This window comes from Bos grunniens, chromosome 22 (genome assembly GCF_055505025.1).
Source record: "Bos grunniens cultivar Pamir isolate PY7600 chromosome 22, Bosgru_T2T1.0, whole genome shotgun sequence".
Lineage (NCBI taxonomy): Eukaryota > Metazoa > Chordata > Mammalia > Artiodactyla > Bovidae > Bos > Bos grunniens.
Window position 1 is genome coordinate 1,910,599 of NC_141186.1, and position 22,197 is coordinate 1,932,795.

Below are 22,197 nucleotides of genomic sequence, written 5' to 3' on the forward strand. Positions count from 1 at the left end.
TCTGTAATGTCACACAAGAGATGGTGAAGAAAATCATCCCAAAGAAAAAGAAAAGCAAGAAGGCAAAGTGGTTATCTGAGGAGGCTTTACAAACAGCAGAAGAACAAAGAGAAGTGAAAAGCAAGGGAAAGGTACATTCATTCAATTAAACTCAGAGTTCCAAAAAATAGCTAGAAGAGACAAGAAAAGTGAATGCAAAAGTCATTCAATAATGTCTGGCTCTTTTTGACCCCATGAAAGAGACTATACAGTCCATCGAATTCTCCAGGCCAGAATACTGGAGTGGGTAGCCTTTCCCTTCTCCAGGGGATCTTTCCAACCCAGGGATTGAATCCAGGTCTCCCATATTGCAGGTGGATTCTTTACCAGCTGAGCCACCAGGGAAGCCTAAGAATACTGGAGTAGGTAGCCTATCCCTTCTCTAGCAGATCTTCCCAACCCAGGAATCAAGATGGGGTTTCCTGCATTGCAGGCAGGTTCTTTACTAACTGAGCTATCAGGGAAGCCCTAGAAGAGATAAGAAGGCCTTCTTCAATGAGCAATGCTTAATAATAGAAGAAAACAACAAAAAGGGAAAGACCAGAGATTTCTTCAGGAAAATTGGAAAGATCAAGGGAGCATTCCACCCAAAGATGGGCACAATAAAGGATAAAAATGGCAGAGACCTAGAAGATGCTAAAGAGATCAAGAAGAGATGGAAGGAATACAGAGAAGAACTGTACAAAAAGATCTTAATGAACCAGATTACTATGATGGTGTAGTTAGTCACCCAGAGTCATACATTCTGGAGTGCAAAATCAAGTGGGTCTTAAGAAGCACTGACGTTAATAAAGCTAGTGGATGCAATGAAATTCCAGTAGAACTATTCAAATCCCTAAAGGATGATGTCATCAAGGTTTTGTATTCATTATGTCAGCAAACCTGAAAGACCCAGCAGTAGCCACAGGACTGGAAAAAGTCAATCCTCATCCGAATTCCCAAGAAGGGTAGTACCAAAGAATGTGCTAACCATTGGACACTCATCTCCCATGCTAGTAAGGTCATGCTTAAAATCTTGCATGCTAGGCTCCAGCATTATGTGAACCAAGAACTTCCAGATGTCCAAGCTGAGCTTAGAAAAGGAAGAGGAACCAGAGAGCAAATTGCCAACATTTGCTGGATTATAGAGAAAGCAAGGGAATTTCAGAAAAACATCTATATCTGTTTTAACAACTACAGTAAAGCCTTTGACTGTGTGGATAATGATAAACTGTGGAAAGCTCTTAGAGAGAGAGAAATACTAGACCATCTTACCTGTATCCTGATAAACCTGTAGGTGGGGCAAGAAGCAACAGTTAGAACCCTATATGGAAAAACTGATTGGTTCAAGATCAAGAAAGGAGTACAACAGGGCTGTCTGCTGTCACCCTGATTGTTTAACCTATACACTGAGCACATCATGAGAAATGCCAAGCTGGATGAGTTACAAGCTGGAATCAAGATAGGTGGGAGAAACATCAACAACCTCAGATATATGGATGATACCACTCTAATGGCAGAAAGCAAAGAGGAACTAAAGAGCCTCTTGATGTGGGTGAAGGAGGAGAGTGAAAAAGCCGGCTTAAGACTAAATATTTAAAAAAACCAAGATCATGGCATCCAGCCCCATTACTGTATGGCAAATAGAAGAGGGAAAAGTGGAAGTAGTGACACGTTTCCTCTCCTTGGGCTCCAAAATCACTGCAGATGATGACTGCAGCCATGAAATCAGAAGACAATTGCTTTTTGGCAGGAAAGCAATGACAAACCTAGACAATGTGTTGAAAAGCAGAGACATTACTCTGCCAGCAAAGGTCCATATAGTCTTCCCAGTGGTCATGTGAGGCTGTGCTAACTGGACCATAAAGGAGGCAGAATGCCAAAGAATCGATGCCTTCAAACTGTGGTGCTGGAGAAGACTCCTAAAAATCCCCTGGACAGCAAGAGATCAAGTCAGTCAATTTTAAGGGAGATCAACCCTGAATGTTTACTGGAAGGACTGATGGTGAAGCTGAAGCTCCAGTACTTGGTCATCAGATGGGAACAGATGACTCACTGGAAAAGTCCCCAATGATGGGAAAGATTGAGGGCAGAAGGAGAAGAGGGCATCAGAGAATGAGATGGATGGACAACATCAGCAAGGCAATGAACATGAACTTGGGCAAACTCTGGGAGATGGTGAGGGTAAAGGAGGCCTGGAGTGCTGCAATACATGGGGTCGCAAAGAGTCGGACACTACTGGGGAACCGAACAACAACAACATCCCTACCTAGGGAACCCTTCTCAAACTTTATAGGGATTGAGAAACCCACTTTACTGGCCAGGTGCTTGTCTTACAATACTTTCATTCGGACTACCATTATTCAATTCGCTGGTTTAATTGAATGTAATAATGGCATTATTAGGACTCAGCTGGCAAAATTTGTAGAAGCCCTCCAAACACCATGGCTTCCAGCATTGCTGTTGCTCCTTCTAATTTGCAAATCCACCCTTTCGGAAATAAACTCTCACCCTGTGAGATGGCCACAGGACACTCAATGAACTAGGGTCTTGATTCTTTTGACCCACAAATGATACAAGGAGAGATGCTCCAATATTTTATGCCTTAATTGCCTCAGTTCAGTTCAGTTCAGTCGCTCAGTCGTGTCTGACTCTTTGCAACCCCATGAATCCCAGCACACCAGGCCTCCCTGTCCATCACCAACTCCTGGAGTTCACTCAAACTCACGTCCATCAAGTCAGTGATGCCATCCAGCCATCTCACCCTCCATAGTCCCCTTCTCCTCCTGCCCCCAATCCCTCCCAGCATCAGAGTCTTTTGCAATGATTCAACTCTAAGCATGAGGTGGCCAAAGTACTGGAGTTTCAGCTTCATCATCATTCCTTCCAAAGAACACCCAGGGCTGATCTCCTTTAGAATGGACTGGTTGGATCTCCTTGCAGTCCAAGAGACTCTCAAGAGTCTTCTCCAACACCACAGCTCAAAAGCATCAATTCTTCGGTGCTCAGCTTTCTTCACAGTCCAACTCTCACATCCATACATGACCACTGGAAAAACCATAGCCTTGACTAGACGGACCTTTGGTGACTCATCACCAACTCAATGGATATGAGTTTGAACAAACTCCAGGAGATGGTGAAGGACAGGGAAGCCTGGCAAGCTACAGTCCATGGGGTCGAAAAGAGTAGGACATGACTAAGTGACTGAACAACAATTGCCTCTATTAAAAATAACCATCTTTTTGGTAGAGCAATCTTTTCACAGCACTTTCTCAGGAGACAAAGACCTTAAGCATCACACCTTGCAACCTAGAGATTTTGTCTATTGGGATAAACACCTCCAGAATATTTCCCTGAAATCTGCTGCATCTACAGACTACCATATCTGTTTGACAGATTCAGACAAATGATACATGATGAGCAAAAGAAGATTCTCACTTCATGATAATTAATGAATTGCAAAGGAACCCTAAAAGCATGCTCAGTTCAGTTCAGTTCAGTCACTCAGTTGTGTCTGACTCTTTGAGACTGCATGAATCACACAGCACACCAGTCCTCAATGTCCATCACCAACACCCAGAGTTCACTCAAACTCATGTCCATCGAGTCGGTGATGCCATCCAGCCATCTCATCCTCTGTTGTCCCCTTCTCCTCCTGCCCCCAATCCCTCCCAGCATCAGAGTCTTTTCCAATGAGTCAACTCTTCACATGAGGTGGCCAAAGTATTGGAATTTCAGCTTTAGCATCAGTCCTTCCAATGAACACCCAGGACTGATCTCCTTCACAATGGACTGGTCGGATCTCCTTGCAGTCCAAGGGACTCTCAAGAGTCTTCTCCAACACCACAGTTCAAAAGCATCAATTCTTCAGCACTCAGCTTTCTTCACAGTCCAACTCTCACATCCATACATGACCACTGGAAAAACCATAGCCTTGACTAGACGGACCTTTGTTGGCAAAGTAATATCTCTGCTTTTCAATATGCTATTTAAGAGTCTCAATTCATCAAAATAACACTCATTTACCCAAGAAGCAACCAACTTTGTAGATATATGTCTAAGTATATATATCATCATTTATTCATTCACATAATAAAATTTATTCTGAACCTATTATTTGCCAGATGCTAGGACAAGCATTAGGACATGAAAAATTCTTTCCTTGACCTTGAATATCTGTAGATGGAAAGAGAATTCAAGAATCATATATACAATGAGTGAGTGAGTGAAGTCGCTCAGTCATGTCCAATTCTTTGCAACCCCGTGGACTGTAGCCTACCAGGCTCCTCCGTCCATGGGATTCTCCAGGCAAGAATACTGGAGTGGGTTGCCATTTCCTTCTCCAGGGGATCTTCCCGACCCAGGGATCAAACCCGGGTCTCCCGCACTGGAGGCAGACACTTTAACCTCTGAGCCACCAGGGAAGCCAATATATATACAATAGATGCAATTAAACATTCGAAGTGTCATGTTGCAAACCAGTCTACTGGTTTATTCATAGATTCATTCAAAAAGTTTTGTACACCTGTTGTGTGCTGAGGATCATTTCAATTACAAGTAATTGAGGGGCAGAGTTACCTTAAAGGAAAGATAGTTGGTTATTTTAAATATGTGATGGCATGATTCTACACATGTGTATTACCTGGCTAATCGAAGAAAACTTATTAGAGGTAAATGTCTTTCCTTTGCACACCAAAAAAAAAAAAAAAAAAATGAAAGCCAAAACCAGTTAAGAAGGATGTTTGAGAACCATAAAATAACTGTCCTTACCAGGAGTACAGAATCGTTCCCACAACAGACGTGAGTCTACTGCTCTCTTGTTTTTGCTTTGCCAGGCCAAAGTCAGCTGCAATTAAAAAAAAAAAAAAGCAATTTTATTATATGTTCCCAGAATTAGCACTGTTCCTTAGCTTTTAACATTCTGCAGAAAACAAAATAACAACAACAACAACAACAACAAAACTATTATTACAATTCACAAGAGAAAGTTTTCTTGTCTTTCCCTGTCAAAATGCCCCGTGTACAATACTCTAAACCATTCCCAGCTTTCAATAATGGTGTACATACATTATGCCATTATGCTATATGTATTGACATAATGACATTTATCATTAAAAATATTAAAATAAGTCTTGCTGACTGAAAGATAGGACAAAGTACTTATTGAACTTATGATTCTACTTTTTAGATTATTCTTTATAATTTTCAAATAAATAAAATGAACCTAATGTTTTGGCCACAGGACTGGAAAAGGTCAGTTTTCATCCCAATCCCAAAGAAAGGCAATGCCAAAGAATGTTCAAACTACCACACAATTGCATGCATCTCACATACTAGTAGAAGGCAATGGCACCCCACTCCAGTACTCTTGCCTGGAAAGTCCCATGGATGGAGGAGCCTAGTGGGCTGCAGTCCATGGGGTCGCTAAGAGTTGGACACGACTGAGTGACTTCACTTTCACTTTTCACTTTCATGCATTGGAGAAGGAAATGGCAACCCACCCCAGTGTTCTTGCCTGGAAAATCCCAGGGATGGGAGAGCCTGGTGGTCTGCCATCTATGGGGTTGCACAGAGTCGCACATGACTGAATTGGCTTAGCAGCAGCAGCACATGCTAGTAAAGTAATGCTCAAAATTCTCCAAGCCACGCTTGAGCAATACATGAACCATGAACTTCCAGATGTTCAAGCTGGTTTTAGAAAAGGCAGAGGAACCAGAGATCAAATTGCCAACATCCACTGGATCATCGAAAAAGCAAGAGAGTTCCAGAAAAACATCTATTTCTGTTTTACTGAGTATGCCAAAGCCTTTGACTGTATGGATCACAATAAACTGTGGAAAATTCTGAAAGATATGGGAATACCAGGCCACCTGACCTGCCTCTTGAGAAATCTGTACGCAGGTCAGGAAGCAACAGTTAGAACTGGACGGGGAACAACAGACTGGTTCCAAATAGGGAAAGGAGTACATCAAGGCTGTATATTGTCACCCTGCTTATTTGTATGCAGAGTACCTCATGAGAAACACTGGGTTGGATGAAGCACAAGCTGGAGTCAAGATTGCCAGGAGAAATATCAATAACCTCAGATATGCAGATGACACCACCCTTATGGCAGAAAGTGAAGAGGAACTAAAAAGCCTCTTGATGAAAGTGAAAGAGGAGAGTGAAAAAGTTGGCTTAAAGCTCAACATTCAGAAAATGAAGATCATGGCATCTGGTCCCATCACTTCATGGGAAATAGATAGGGAAACAGTGTCAGACATTATTTTGGGGGGCTCCAAAATCACTGCAGATGGTGATTGCAGCCAGGAAATTAAAAGACGCTTACTCCTGGGAAGGAAAGTTATGACCAACCTAGATAGCATATTAAAAAGCAGAGACATTACTTTGCCTTCTAAGGTCCATCTAGTCAAGGCTATGGTTTTTCCAGTAGTCATGTATGGATGTGAGAGTTGGACTGTGAAGAAAGCTGAGTGCTGAAGAATTGATGCTTTTGAACTGTGGTGTTGGAGAAGACTCTTGAGAGTCCCTTGGACTGCAAGAATATCCAACCACTCCATCCTAAAGGAGATCAGTCCTGGGTGTTCACTGGAAGGACTGATGTTGAAGCTGAAACTCCAATAATTTGGCCACCTCATGGGAAGAGTTGACTATTTGAAAAGTCCCTGATTCTGGGAAAGATTGAGGCAGGAGGAGAAGGGGACGACAGAGGATGAGATGGTTGGATGGCATCACCGACTCGATGGACATGAGTTTGTGTAGGTTCCGGGAGTTGGTGATGGACAGGGAGGCCTGGCGTGCTGCAATTCATGGGGTCGCAAAGAGTCGGACACGACTAAGTGACTGAACTGAACTGAACTGAACTGAATGTTTTGGCATATGGTAGTCATCATCTCATGGGCCAAAATAAATAAGTAAATATGCTAAACCTAAATAATCAGCATGAAGATCTGAAAAGCTGAAATTAATGGCATCCATTTGTATGAAGTCATAGTAAATACAATGTTTGCAGTCAAATCAAAATACTTATATAATAATACAGTTAATGTTAATATAAATGATTCTAATTTTTAAACTATAATGCTAAATATTTATATTTAATATTAGTCCTAGCTAAAGTCTTCCAAAAACCTTCAAATAATTCTTTTTTCCATTTCTTTTTTTAATATAAATTTATTTAATTGGAAGCTAATTACTTTACAATATTATAGTGGTTTTGCCATACATTGACATGGATCAAATACTTCTCTTTTTAAGCCACTCAACAACTAAGATCAAAGTGGTAGAGACAGATACTCTTCCTTTTATTATTGTAAGGATTTGCAAGCTTCTCAATAAGTTTAAGTACTAGAATTACACAAAAGGACAGAGTTGAACCAGGGCAAACATTCAAGTTGCTATTCCTAGTATTGTTTGATGTTCACAATATCACTTTTTTAAGTGCACTAAATATGTATGGAATTTCACTGTGATAAATTTTCAATACAATGTACTTGATTGTCTATAATAAAATGTCTTTGACAGGTTGAAAATATTTTGAAGTACTTGACTTTGTTCAAAGTAATATTAATTTGTGTTATGAATAACAATCAGTTCAGTTCAGTTCAGTCACTCAGTCATGACTTTTTGTGACCCCATGGACTGTAGCATGCCAGGCTTCCCTGTCCACCACCAACTCCGGGAGTTTACTCAAACTCATGTCCATTGAGTTGGTGATGCCATCCAACCATCTCATCCGCTGTCATCCCCTTCTTTTCCCGCCTTCAATCTTTCCTGCCTTCAATCTTTTCAAATGAGTCAGTTCTTCGCATACCAGTTTACTAAACAACAACCTTGAACTAGCACAGATTTAGCTGCTTACATATTTTGTCTGCTTTAATACTCAACAAGGTGTTAGCAATTATAGTTAGTGCCCCTTAGTGAGAAGGCAATGGCACCCCACTCCAGTACTCCTGGCCTGGAAAATCCCATGGATGGAGGAGCCTGGTAGGCTGCAGTCCATGGGGTCGCTAAGAGTCAGACACGACTGAGCGACTTCACTTTCACTGTCCACTTTCATGCACTGGAGAAGGAAATGGCAACCCACTCCAATGTTCTTGCCTGGAGAATCCCAGGGATGGGGGAGCCTAGTGGGCTATTGTCTATGGGGTCACACCGAGTCAGACACGACTGAAGCGACTTAGCAGCAGCAGCAGCAGCAGTGATTAAAGGCAAGGACTCTGGAAACTTACATGCTCAATTCAAATCCTGGTCTCATTATGTGCTACCTGAGTAACCCTGGGGAAGTTATTTAATTTCTGTTTGTGATAGTTTTCTTATCTGTAAAAGTAGTAAGTACTATAATATTAAAATGTGAATAAGTTAACATATACAAATGTAGTATAGCACAGTGATAATCAACTGATGTATATTGCTATTTAATCTCACAATGACCCATTTTACAGATGAAGAAACTGAGGTTCAAAGAGAATATAGGGAGAAACGAATAGTTACACATGAACTTGAGGTTGTTCAATTCTAAAGCCCCAAGTCTTCATCAAAACACAATACAATACTGCAAACAAAGGAAAATCAGACCTAGGTAATTTCATTTACAAAATCAACCAAACATTTAGAGAGTAAATGTCAGTCATGCCCAAGCTGTACCAGAAAACAGAAGAGGAGAGAACACTTTCCAGCTCAGCTTATGAAATCAATATTACCTGGAGCCAGGTCCAAACAAAGACATTATAAGAAAAGAACCACAGGACAACATTTCCCATGAGAATAGATGCTAAAATTATCAATAAAAATATAAGTAAGTTCAATCTAGAGGTATATTTAAAAGGATAACACATAATAACCAAGTGGAGTTTATGCTAGAAATATAAGGCATTTTAAAATGAATCAACAAATAAACCAACATTTTAAAATGAATCAATAGTTTCCCAGATCAGAACATTAGAGAAGGAAATCATATGATCATCTCAATTGTTGTGTAAGAAGAATTTGACAAAATTCAGCATTTATTCTTTTCAGCAAAATGGGAAAAAGGATTTCCTTAACCCAATAATAAAGGGCATCTGTGAAACACCTACAGCTAACTCTCTATTTAATGTTGAAAGACTGAATGCCCTTCCCTTAAGATCAAAAACAAGGCTGGAGGTTACCTCAACTTACGATGATCATTTCACAATATATAACAAATATCAAATCATTATGTTATACACATGAAACTAATATAATGTTGTATGTCAATCAGATCTCAATTAAAGCATAAAAGAAAAGTTATAGCTGTCTTCTTAATATCCTGATAGATATTTTGAAGAGATTGTCATATAAGCACATTTTTTGCTGTGCCTTGATAACTAAATTTTTAAAATAAATCAGAAAATACTATTTTCTCTTTCCTTTCAAAAAAAAGAAGAAAGCATGCTAATTATACAAGCAGCATAGAAACAAATACTTAGGAGAATGTGACAAATGGTATGAAAGACCAATGCAGGGAAAATTATAAAATTTTGTTACAGAGTCAATAAAGACTAGAATTAATGGAGAGAAAGTCCAAATTTATGGATTGGAATTTTCAATATTATATAAATTTCATTCTCCCTAAGTTAATTTATGTAATTCCAATAAAATAAATCTTCACATTTTGGGTGGAACTTCACAAATTTAGTATAAAATTAATATAGAAATAGAAAGAGCCAAGAGGAGACATGGATTTTGATAGAAAAGAAAACATAGCTTTCTACAATGTATTAAAAATTATTACAAGGCTATAGTAATTAAGACAAGGTTGTATAAACTCAACACTACAAACAAAAAGGAAAGAACGTCCACTCTCATGATTCCTATTAATGATTATACTACAAACCCAAGTAAGCACAATAATTGCACACAAATTTTTCTGCAAAGATTTAATTTTTATTTCCCTTTGATTCCTTGTAGTGACATTACTAAAAACTATGATAGTTCAGTTCAGTTCAGTCACTCAGTCGTGTCCAACTATTTGCAGCCCCATGATTCTCAGCACACCAGGCCACCCTGTCCATCACCAACTACCAGAGTTCACTCAGACTCACGTCCATCGAGTCAGTGATGCCATCCAGCCATCTCATCCTCTGTCGTCCCCTTCTCCTCCTGCCCCCAATCCCTCCAAGCGTCAGAGTCTTTTCCAATAAGTCAACTCTTCACATGAGGTGGCCAAAGTACGGAGTTTCAGCTTTAGCATCATTCCTTCCAAAGAAATCCCAGGGCTGATCTCCTTCAGAATGGACTGGTTGGATCTCCTTGCAGTCCAAGGGTCTCTCAAGAGTCTTCTCCAACACCACAGTTCAAAAGCATCAATTCTTTCACCAGTGTTTTATAATTTTCTACATATAGGTCTTTAGTTTCTTTAGGTAGATATATTCCTAAGTATTTTATTCTTTCCGTTGCAATGGTGAATGGAATTGTTTCCTTAATTTCTCTTTCTGTTTTCTCATTATTAGTGTATAGGAATGCAAGCGATTTCTGTGTGTTGATTTTATATCCTGCAACTTTACTATAGTCATTGATTATTTCTAGTAATTTTCTGGTGGAATCTTTAGGGTTTTCTATGTAGAGGATCATGTCATCTGCAAATAGTGAGAGTTTTACTTCTTCTTTTCCAATTTGGATTCCTTTTATTTCTTTTTCTGCTCTGATTGCTGTGGCCAAAACTTCCAAAACTATGTTGAATAGTAATGGTGAAAGTGGGCACCCTTGTCTTGTTCCTGACTTTAGAGGAAATGCTTTCAATTTTTCACCATTGAGGATAATGTTAGCTGTGGGTTTGTCATATATAGCTTTTCTTATGTTGAGGTATGTTCCTTCTATTCCTGCTTTCTGGAGAGTTTTTATCATAAATGGATGTTGAATTTTGTCAAAGGCTTTCTCTGCATCTATTGAGATAATCATATGGTTTTTATTTAAAGAGGACACTAATAGATAGAGAAATATACCATGTTCATGGATTGGAAGAATCAATATAGTAAAAATGAGTATACTACCCAAAGCAATCTATAGATTCAATGCAATCCCTATCAAGCTACCAATAGTATTCTTCACAGAGCTAGAACACATAATTTCACCATTTGTATGGAAATACAAAAAACCTCGAATAGCCAAAGCAATCTTGAGAAAGAAGAATGGAACAGGAGGAATCAACCTACCTGACTTCAGGCTCTACTACAAAGCCACAGTTATCAAGACAGTATGGTACTGGCACAAAGACAGTAATATTGATCAATGGAATAAAATAGAAAGCCCAGAGATAAATCCACGCACATATGGACACCTTATCTTTGACAAAGGAGGCAAGAATATACAATGGATTAAAGACAATCTCTTTAACAAGTGGTGCTGGGAAATCTGGTCAACCACTTGTACAAGAATGAAACTAGATCACTTTCTAACACCATACACAAAAATAAACTCAAAATGGATTAAAGATCTAAACGTAAGACCAGAAACTATAAAACTCCTAGAGGAGAACATAGGCAAAACACTCCCTGACATACATCACAGCAGGATCCTCTATGACCCACCTCCCAGAACATTGGAAATAAAATCAAAAATAAACAAATGGGACCTAATTAAACTTAAAAGCTTCTGCACATCAAAGGAAACTATTAGCAAGGTGAAAAGACAGCCTTCAGAATGGGAGAAAATAATAGCAAATGAAGCAACTGACAAACAACTAATCTCAAAAATATACAAGCAACTCCTACAGCTCAACTCCAGAAAAATAAACGACCCAATCAAAAAATGGGCCAAAGAACTAAACAGACATTTCTCCAAAGAAGACATACAGATGGCTAACAAACACATGAAAAGATGCTCAACATCACTCATTATCAGAGAAATGCGAATCAAAACCACTATGAGGTACCATTTCACACCAGTCAGAATGGCTGCAATCCAAAAGTCTACAAATAATAAATGCTGGAGAGGGTGTGGAGAAAAGGGAACCCTCTTACACTGTTGGTGGGAATGCAAACTAGTACAGCCACTATGGAGAACAGTGTGGAGATTCCTTAAAAAACTGGAAATAGAACTGCCTTATGATCCAGCAATCCCACTGCTGGGCATACACACCGAGGAAACCAGAAGGGAAAGAGACACGTGTACCCTAATGTTCATCGCAGCACTGTTTATAATAGCCAGGACATGGAAGCAACCTAGATGTCCATCAGCAGATGAATGGATAAGAAAGCTGTGGTACATATACACAATGGAGTATTACTCAGCCATTAAAAAGAATACATTTGAATCAGTTCTAATGAGGTGGATGAAACTGGAGCCTATTATACAGAGTGAAGTAAGCCAGAAGGAAAAACATAAATACAGTATACTAACGCATATATATGGAATTTAGAAAGATGGTAACAATAACCCTGTGTACGAGACAGCAAAAGAGACACTGATGTATAGAACAGTCTTATGGACTCTGTGGGAGAGGGAGAGGGTGGGAAGATTTGGGAGAATGACATTGAAACATGTAAAATATCATGTAAGAAACGAGTTGCCAGTCCAGGTTCGATGCACGATACTGGATGCCTGGGGCTAGTGCACTGGGAGGACCCAGAGGGATGGTATGGGGAGGGAGGAGGGAGGAGGGTTCAGGATGGGGAACACATGTATACCTGTGGCGGATTCATTTTGATATTTGGCAAAACTAATACAATTATGTAAAGTTTAAAAATAAAATAAAATTTTTAAAAAATGAAAAAAAAAATAAAACAAAAGCATCAATTCTTTGGCGCTCAGCCTTCTTCAAAGTCCAACTCTCACATCCATACACGACCACAGGAAAAACCATAGCCGAACCTTTGTTGACAAAGTAACGTCGCTGCTTTTGAATATGCTATCTAGGTTGGACACAACTTTCCTTCCAAGGAGTAAGCGTCTTTTACTTTCATGGCTGCAGTCACCATCTGCAGTGATTCTGGAGCCCAAAAAAATAAAGTCTGACACTTTCCACGGTTTCCCCATCTATTTCCCATGAAGTCATGCGACCAGATGCCATGATCTTCATTTTCTGAATGTTGAGCTTTAACCCAACTTTTTCACTCTCCTCTTTCACTTTCATCAAGAGGCTTTTTAGTTCCTCTTCACTTTCTGCCATAAGGGTGGTGTCATCTGCATATCTGAGGTTATTGATATTTCTCCTGGCAATCTTGATTCCAGTTTGTGTTTCTTCCAGCCCAGCATTTCTCATGATGTACTCTGCATATAAGTTAAATAAGCAGGGTGACAATATACAGCCTTGACATACTCCTTTTCCTATTTGGAACCAGTCTGTTGTTCCCCGTCCAGTTCTAACTGTTGCTTCCTGACCTGCATACAGATTTCTCAAGAGGCAGGTCAGGTGGTCTGGTATTCCCATCTCCTTCAGAATTTTCCACAGTTTATTGTGATCCACACAGTCAAAAGCTTTGGCATAGTCAATAAAGCAAAAATAGATGTATTTCTGGAACTCTCTTGCTTTTTCCATGATCCAGTGGATGTTGGCAATTTGATCTCTGGTTCCTCTGCCTTTTCTAAAACCAGCTTGAACATCAGGAAGTTCAAGGTTCACATATTGCTGAAGCCTGGCTTGGAGAATTTTGAGCATTACTTTACTAGTGTGTGAGATGAGTGCAATTGTGCAGTAGTTTGAGCATTCTTTGGCATTGCCTTTCTTTGGGATTGGAATGAAAACTGACCTTTTCCAGTCCTGTGGCCACTGCTGAGTTTTCCAAATTTGCTGGCATATTGAGTGCAGCACTTTCACAGCATCATCTTTCAGGATTTGGAATAGCTCAACTGGAATTCCATCACCTCCACTAGCTTTGTTCGTAGTGATGCTTTCTAAGGCCCACTTGACTTCACACTCCAGGATGTCTGGCTCTAGGTCAGTGATCACACCATCGTGATTATCTGGGTCGTGAAGATCTTTTTTGTACAGTTCTTCTGTAACTATATGTTTAATTTCATTAAAATGTTACCAAGCCAAAATATTTTCCAGTGTGTTCTCACCAGACATGTTTTAGAGTTCTGGTTGTTTCTGCCTTTTAATCAGCATTTGGAGTTGTCAGGGTTTTTTAATTAGCCATTTTAATTACTATGTAGTGATAGCTCAGTGTAGCTTTAATTTGCATTTTCCTAATGACTAATGGTGTTGAACAATTTTTGGGAACTTATTTGCCATCAGTGTATCTTTTTTTATTATTTTTTAATATGTATTTATTTTAAATGAAGGCTAATTATTTTACAATATTATAGTGGGTTTTGCCATACACTGACATGAATCAACCATGGGTGTACATGTGTTCCCCATGTACCCCCTCCCACCTTTCTCCCCATCCCATCCCTCAGGGTCATCCCAAGGCACCAGCCCTGAGCACCATTTCTCATCCACTGAACCAGGACTGGTGATCTGTTTCACATATGATAATATACATGTTTCAATGCTATTCTCTCAAATCATCCCACCCTCAGCTTCTCCCACAGAGTCCAAAAGACTGTTCTATACATCAGTGTCTCTTTTGCTGTCTCACATATAAGATCATCGATACCATCTTTCTAAATTCCATATATATGCATTAGTATACTGTATTGGTGTTTTTCGTTCTGACTTACTTCACTCTGTATAATAGGCTCCAGTTTCATCCACCTCATTAGAACTGATTCAAATGTATTCTTTTCAATGGCTGAGTAATACTCCATTGTGTATACGTACCACAGCTTTCTTATCCATTCATCTGCTGATGGACATCTAGATTGCTTCCATGTCCATGTCCATGTCCATGTGATGAACATTAGGGTACACGTGTCTCTTTCAATTCTGGTTTCCTCAGTGTGTATGCCCAGCAGTGGGATTGCTGGATCATAAGGCAGTTCTATTTCCAGTTTTTAAGGAATCTCCACACTGTTCTCCATAGTGGCTGTACTAGTTTGCATTCCCACCAACAGTGTAAGAGGGTTCCCTTTTCTCCACACCCTCTCCAGCATTTATTGCTTGTAGACTTTTTGGATAGCAGCCATTCTGACTGGCGTGCAATGGTACCTCATTGTGGTTTTGATTCGCATTTCTCTGATAATGAGTGATGTTGAGCATCTTTTCATGTGTTTGTTACCCATGTGTATGTCTTGGAGAAATGTCTGTTTAGTTCTTTGGCCCATTTTTTGATTGGGTCATTTATTTTTCAGGAATTGAGTTGCAGGAGTTGCTTGTATATTTTTGAGATTAATTCTTTGTCAGTTGCTTTGTTTGCTATTATTTTCTCCCATTCTGAAGGCTGCCTTTTCACCTTGCTTATAGTTTCCTTCATTGTGCAAAAGCTTTTAAGGTTAATTAGGTCCCATTTGTTTATTTTTGCTTTTATTTCCATTACTCTGGGAGGTGGGTCATAGAGGATCCTGCTGTGATTTATGTCAGAGAGTGTTTTGCTTAATGTTCTCCTCTAGGAGTTCTATAGCTTCTGGTCTTATGTTTAGATCTTTAATCCATTTTTAGTTTATTTTTCTATATGGTGCTAGAAAGTGTTCTAGTTTCATTCTTGTACAAGTGGTTGACCAGTTTTCCCAGCACCACTTGTTGAAGAGATTGCCTTTTCTCCATTGTAAATTTTTGCCTCCTTTGTCAAAGATAAGTTGTCCATAGGTGTGTGGATTTATCTCTGGGCTTTCAATTTTGTTCCACTGATCTATATTTCTGTCTTTGTGCCAGTACCATACTGTCTTGATGACTGCAGCTTTGTAGTATAGCCTGAAGTCAGGCAGGTTGATTCCTCCAGTTCCATCCTTCTTTCTCAAGATTACTTTGGCTATTCGAGGTTTTTTGTATTTCCATACAAGTTGTGAAATTATTTGTTCTAGTTCTTTGAAAAATACTGTTGGTAACTTGATAGGGATTGCATTGAATCTATAGATTGCTTTAGGTAGTATATTCATTTTCACTATATTTATTCTTCCATTCCATGAACATGGTATATTTCTCCATCTATTTCTGTCCTCTTTGATTTCTTTCATCAGTGTTATATAGTTTTCTATATATAGGGCTTTTGTTTCTTTAGGTAGATTTATTCCTAAGTATTTTATTCTTTTTGTTGCAATGATGAATGGGATTGTTTCCTTAATTTCTCTTTCTGTTTTCTCATTATTAGTGTATAGTACTGCAAGGGATTTCTGTGGGCTAATTTTATATCCTGCTACTTTACTATATTCATTGATCAGCTCTAGTAATTTTCTGGTGAAGTCTTTAGGGTTTTCTATGCAGAGGATCATGTCATCTGCAAACAGTGGGAGTTTTACTTCTTTTATAATCTGGATTCCTTTTATTTCTCTTTCTTCTCTGATTGCTGTGGCTAAAACTTCCAAAACTATATTGAATAGAGTGATGATACTGGGCACCCTTGCCTTGTTCCTGACTTCAGGGGAAATGCTTTCAATTTTTCACCATTGAGGATAATGTTTGCTAAGGGTTTGTGATATATAGCTTTTATTATGTTGAGGTATGTTCCTTCTATTCCTGCTTTATGAAGAGTTTTTATCATAAATGGATGTTGAATTTTGTCAAAGGTTTTCTCTGCATCTATTGAGATAATCATATGGTTTTTATCTTTCAATTTGTTAATGTTGTGCATTACATTGATTGATTTGCAGATATTCCAACCAGTCCATTCTAAAAGAGATCAGCCCTGGGTGTTCTTTGGAAATAATGATGCTAAAGCTGAAACTCCAGTACTTTGGCCACCTCATGCGAAGAAGTGACTCAATGGAAAAGACTCTGATGCTGGGAGGGATTGGGGGCAGGAGGAAAAGGGGACGACAGAGGATGAGATGGCTGGATGGCATCACCGACTCGATGGACGTGAGTTTGAGTGAACTCTGGGAGATGGTGATGGACAGGGAGTCCTGGCATGCTGTGATTCATGGGGTCGCAAAGAGTTGGACAGAACTGAGTGACTGAACTGAACTGAACTGAAAGAATCCTTGCATTCCTGGGATAAAGCCCACTTTGTCATGATGTATGATCTTTTTAGTATGTTGTTGGATTCTGTTTGCTAGGGTTTTGTTAAGGATTTTTGCATTTATGTTCATCAGTGATATTGGCCTGTAGTTTTCTTTTTTGGTGGCATCTTTGTCTGGTTTTGGTATTAGGGTGATGGTGGTCTCATAGAATGAGTTTGGAAGTTTATCTTCCTCTGCAATTTTCTGGAAGATTTTGAGTAGGATAGGTGTTAGCGCTTCTCTAAATTTTTGGTAGAATTCAGCTATGAAGCCATCTGGTACTGAGCTTTTGTTTGCTGGAAGATTTCTGATTAGTTTCGATTTCCATGCTTGTGATGGGTCTGTTAAGATTTTCTATTTCTTCCTGGTTCAGTTTTGGAAAGTTATATTTTTCTAAGAATTTGTCCATTTCTTCCAAGTTGTCCATTTTATTGGTATATAGTTGCTGATAGTCGTCTCTTATGATCCTCTGTACTTCTGTGTTGTCTGTTGTGATTTCTCCATTTTCATTTCTAATTTTGTTGATTTGATTCTTCTCCCTTTGTTTCTTGATGAGTCTGGTTTGTCAATTTATTTATCTTTTCAAAGAACCAGCTTTTAGTTCTGTTGATTTTTGCTATGGTCTCTTTTGTTTCTTTTGTATTTATTTCTGCCCTAATTTTTACAATTTCTTTCCTTCTACATTTCCTTTTCTAGTTGCTTTAGGTGTTAGAGTTAGGTTATTGAGTTGACTTTTTCCTTGTTTCTTGAAGTAAGCCTGTATTGCTATGAACCTTGCCCTTAGCACTGCTTTTACAGTGTCCCACAGGTTTGGGGTTGTTGTGTTTTCATTTTCATTCATTTCTATGTATATTTTGATTTCTTTTTTTTTTTATTTCTTCTGTGATTTGTTGGTTACTCAGAAGCATGTTGTTTAGCCTCCATATGTTGGAATTTTTAATAGTTTTTTTCCTGTAATTGACATCTAATCTTACTGCATTGTGATTGGAAAAGATGCTTGGAATGATTCCAATTTTTTAGAATTTACCAAAGCTAGATTTATCACCCAGGATATGATCTATCCTAGAGAAGGTTCTGTGTGCGCTTGAGAAAAAAGTGAAATTCATTGTTTTGGGGTGAAATGTCCTATAGATATCAATTAGGCTTAACTGGTCCATTGTATCATTTAAAGCTTGTGTTTCCTTGGTAATTTTCTGTTTAGTTGATCTAGCCATATATGTGAGTAGGGTATTAAAGCACCCCACTATTATTGTGTTATTGTTAATTTCCCCTTTCATAGTTGTTAGCATTTGTCTTACATATTGCAGTGCTCCTATGTTGGGTGCATATATATTTATAATTGTTATATTGTCTTCTTGGAGTGATCCTTTGATCATTATGTAGTGTCCTTCTTTGTCTCTTTTCACAGCCTTTATTTCAAAGTCTATTTTATCTGATGAGTATTGCTACTCCTGCTTTCTTTTGGTCTCCATTTGTGTGAAATATCTTTTTCCAGTCCTTCACTTTCAGTCTGTATGTGTCCCATGTTTTGAGGTGGGTCTCTTGTAGACAGTATATATAGGGCTCTTGTTTTTGTATACATTCAGCTAGTCTTTGTCTTTTGGTTGGGACATTCAACCCATTTACATTTAAGATAATTATTGATAAGTATGATCCCATTGCCATTTACTTTGTTGTTTTGGGGTTCAAGTTTATACACCTTTTCTGTGTTTCCTGTCTAGAGAAGAACCTTTAGCATTTGTTGGAGAGCTGGTTTGGTGGTGCTGAATTCTCTCAGCTGTTGCTTGTCTGTAAAGCTTTTGATTTCTCCTTCATATTTGAATGAGATTCTTGCTGGGTACAGTAATCTTGGTTGTAGGTTTTTCTGTTTCATCACTTTAAGTATGTCCTGCCAATCCCTTCTGGCCTGAAGAGTTTCTATTGAAAGATCAGCTGTTATCCTTATGGGAATCCCCTTGTGTGTTATTTGTTGTTTTTCCCTTGCTGCTTTTAATATTTGTTCTTTGTGTTTGATCTTTGTTAATTTGATTAATATGTGTCTTGGAGTGTTTCACCTTGGGTTTATCCTGTTTGGGACTCTCTGGGTTTCTTGGACTTGGGTGACTATTTCCTTCCCCATTTTAGGGAAGTTTTCAACTATTATCTCCTCAAGTATTTTCTCATGGTCTTTCTTTTTGTCTTCTTCTTCTGGGACTCCTATGATTCAAATGTTGGGGTGTTTGACATTGTCCCAGAGGTCTCTGAGGTTGTCTTCATTTCTTTTAATTCTTTTTTCTTTTTTCCTTTCTGCTTCATTTATTTCCACCATCCTATCTTCTACCTCACTTATCCTATCTTCTGCCTCAGTTATTCGTTTCCTCCAGAGTGTTTTTGATCTCATTTATTGCATTATTCATTATTTATTGACTCTTTTTTATTTCTTCCAGGTCCTTGTTAAACATTTCTTGCATCTTCTCAATCCTTGTCTCCAGGCTATTTATCTGTAACTCCATTTTGTTTTCAAGATTTTGGATCATTTTTATTACCATTATTCTGAATTCTTTTTCAGGTAGACTCCCCTATCTCCTCTTTTGTTTGGTTTAGTGGGCATTTATCATGTTCCTTTACCTGCTGAGTTTTTCTCTGCTTTTTCACCTTATTTAGATTGCTGTGCTTGGGGTGCCCTTTCTGTATTCTGGCAGTTTGTGGTTCCTTTTTATTGTGGAGGTTCTTCCCTGTGGGTGGGGTTGGACGAGTGGCTTGTCAAGTTTCCTGGTTAGGGAAGCTTGCATCAGTGTTCTGGTGGGTTGAGCTGGACTTTTTCTCTCTGGAGTGCAATAAAGTGTCCAGTAGTAAGTTTTGAGATGTTTATGGGTTTGGTGTGACTTTGGGCAGCCTGCATATTAAAGCTCAGGGCTATGTTCCTGCATTGCTGGAGAATTTGCATGGTATGTCTTGCTCTGGAACTTGTTGGCTCTTGGGTGGAGCTTGGTTTCAGTGTAGGTATGGAGGCTTTTGGATGAGCTCTTATCAATTAACGTTCCCTGGAGTCAGGAGTTCTCTGGTGTTCTTGGGTTTGGGACTTAAGCCTCCTGCCTCTGGTTTTCAGTCTTATTCTTACAGTAGCCTCAAGACTTCTCCATCCATACAGCACTGATGATAAAACATCTAGGTTAATGGAGAAAAGATTCTCCACAATGAGAGACATCCAGAAAGGTTCACTGAGTTACATGGAGAAGAGAAGAGGGAGGAGGGAGATAGAGGTGACCAGGAGGAGAAGAGGGGGAATCAAAAGGGGCAAGAGCAATCTAGCCAGTAACCAAATCCCTGTGTGCTCTCCACAGCCTGGAACACCCAGAGAGGTTCACGGAGTCACACAGAGAAGAGAAGAGGGAGGAAGGAGATAGAGGTGACCAGGAGGAGACGAGGCAGGGTCAAAAGAAGAGAGACAGATCTAGCCAGTAATCAGTTCCCTAAGTGTTCTCCACAGCCCAGAACACACAAAGAGATGCACAGAGTTGGGTAGAGAAGAGAAGGAGGAGGGAGGAGATAGAGGTGACCTAGGGGAGAAAAAAGAGTCAAAAAGAGGAGAGGACGATCAAGCCAGTAATCACACTCCGAAGTAAAAATGGGTATGGAAGACTGGATTCTTAAAAGTACAAAACTGATAACAAATACCAAAAAGCAAAAATCTAGAGTAGAAGTTAAACTCTCAAAAATACAATATTAAAAAAAAAGCAAAACAAAACCACAAAGATTATAAAAAATATATATGAAGTTTGCTTTGAAAATAGGGTCTGGTTTTTTGCAAGGTAATAGTAGGTTATAAAAATGAAAATTAAAGGAGTAATAGAGGACTTAAAACTAAAAAATTAAAAAAATAATAATAGTAAAATATATCTAGGAATTTCTCTGGAGCTGTTGCGGGCAGTGTGAGGTCAGTTCAGTTTTAGATAGTTCCTTGTTCCAGCTTTACTTCTCAAGATCTATAGACCCCTTCCAATGTAGTTGGTGCTAACTACAGGGTTTTAATCTGTTGCACCTGTCACTTCCAAAGTGGTTCCCTCTCTTTGTTTTAGCTTCTTCTGTTTGCTAGTCTCTTCAGTGTCTAATTTCCACCCTGACACAAGGGGGTGAAGGTGGTCACTTATTTAGGCTCACTTGTTCACTCGTGCTGTGGAGAGACAGGTACACTGCAAACAAATATCACTGGCATATGTGGGGAGAGCTCACAGTGTCTCGGCCACACTGGGTTTGCCCCTGCTCATGGTGTGTGTGCTTTCCCGGTCTACATTGCTCAGGCTTCGGGTTGCTCTGCAGGGGAACTGTCTAAAGTGGGCCCTGGATTGCGTGCACTTCCCAGGTCTAAGCTGCTCGGGTTCAGGTTCTTGGGTATTCCACAAAGGCACAGACTCGGTTGGGCCTGCGTTTTGTGCCCTTCCCAGGTCCAAGCAGCTCAGGCAACCAGGTGTTTGGTGAGTGCTCTCTCCCCAGGTGGGGGTGCATCTTATCACCTCCCCAGTCCCAGCAGCTTAGTTTCCTGGGTGTGCCATCTCAGATGTGCCACGTGTCTCTTCTGGGGAGCTGATCTCTGGCTGCAACCCTCCCAGTGGATGTCATCCATCCAGGATCCCAGGAAGGCTTGGTTGGCAACTGGGAACCTGCTTGCAGTTTGGTGGAGGATGCCATCTCTGGGGCCGAGTGTGCTCCTTTCTGGCTGTGGCTGCTGCCCGTCTGCCCCCTGCCTCCAGCAGGGGGTGGGCCCGTCTGCTGCTAGCTCTCATCTGGTATTCGCTCAGTCCTTTGTCCTGTGAGCGGGCCAGCAGTGTCTTAAGTTTGGGCTTTTCACGGGAATGTTCTCTCTCTGGCTATCCCACAGTTTGGGTTGCTATCTCACATTAGCTCCCTCAGATTGCCCTCAGGGCATTCAGGCCCAGTCCTTACCCTAAGCAATGCGACTGTGCCTCCCTGTTCAGCCCCCACTTGCTGGTGGTGGATGCAAGTGTCTGGGCTACTCCTCCACTGGGAACTGCCATTAGGTACATAATCTGTGGGTTTTATTTATTTATTTTCCCTCCCAGTTATGTTGCCCTCTGAGATTCCAAAACTCCCCACAGACCCACCGGTGAGAGGATTTCCTGGTGTTTGGAAACTTCTCCTCTTTTATGACTCCTTCCCCGAGACATATCTCCATCCCTAACT

At 39.7% G+C, this 22,197-nt stretch overlaps 1 protein-coding gene across 7 annotated transcripts in view; it reads right to left on the reverse strand.

Moving 5' to 3' along the window:
- The window catches only part of NEK10 (NIMA related kinase 10), a 267,626-nt gene that overhangs the window by 130,748 nt on the left and 114,681 nt on the right, over positions 1-22,197 (reverse strand). For all 7 annotated transcript variants that reach the window (XR_015150824.1, XM_086365568.1, XM_086365564.1 and 4 more), the window contains one exon: positions 4,789-4,864. Coding sequence is in view for 6 of the 7 variants with exons in the window: in XM_086365568.1 (XP_086221694.1) it covers positions 4,789-4,864 (76 nt within the window). In the remaining variant the exon portion in view is untranslated. The remainder of the gene's footprint in view (positions 1-4,788; positions 4,865-22,197) is intronic.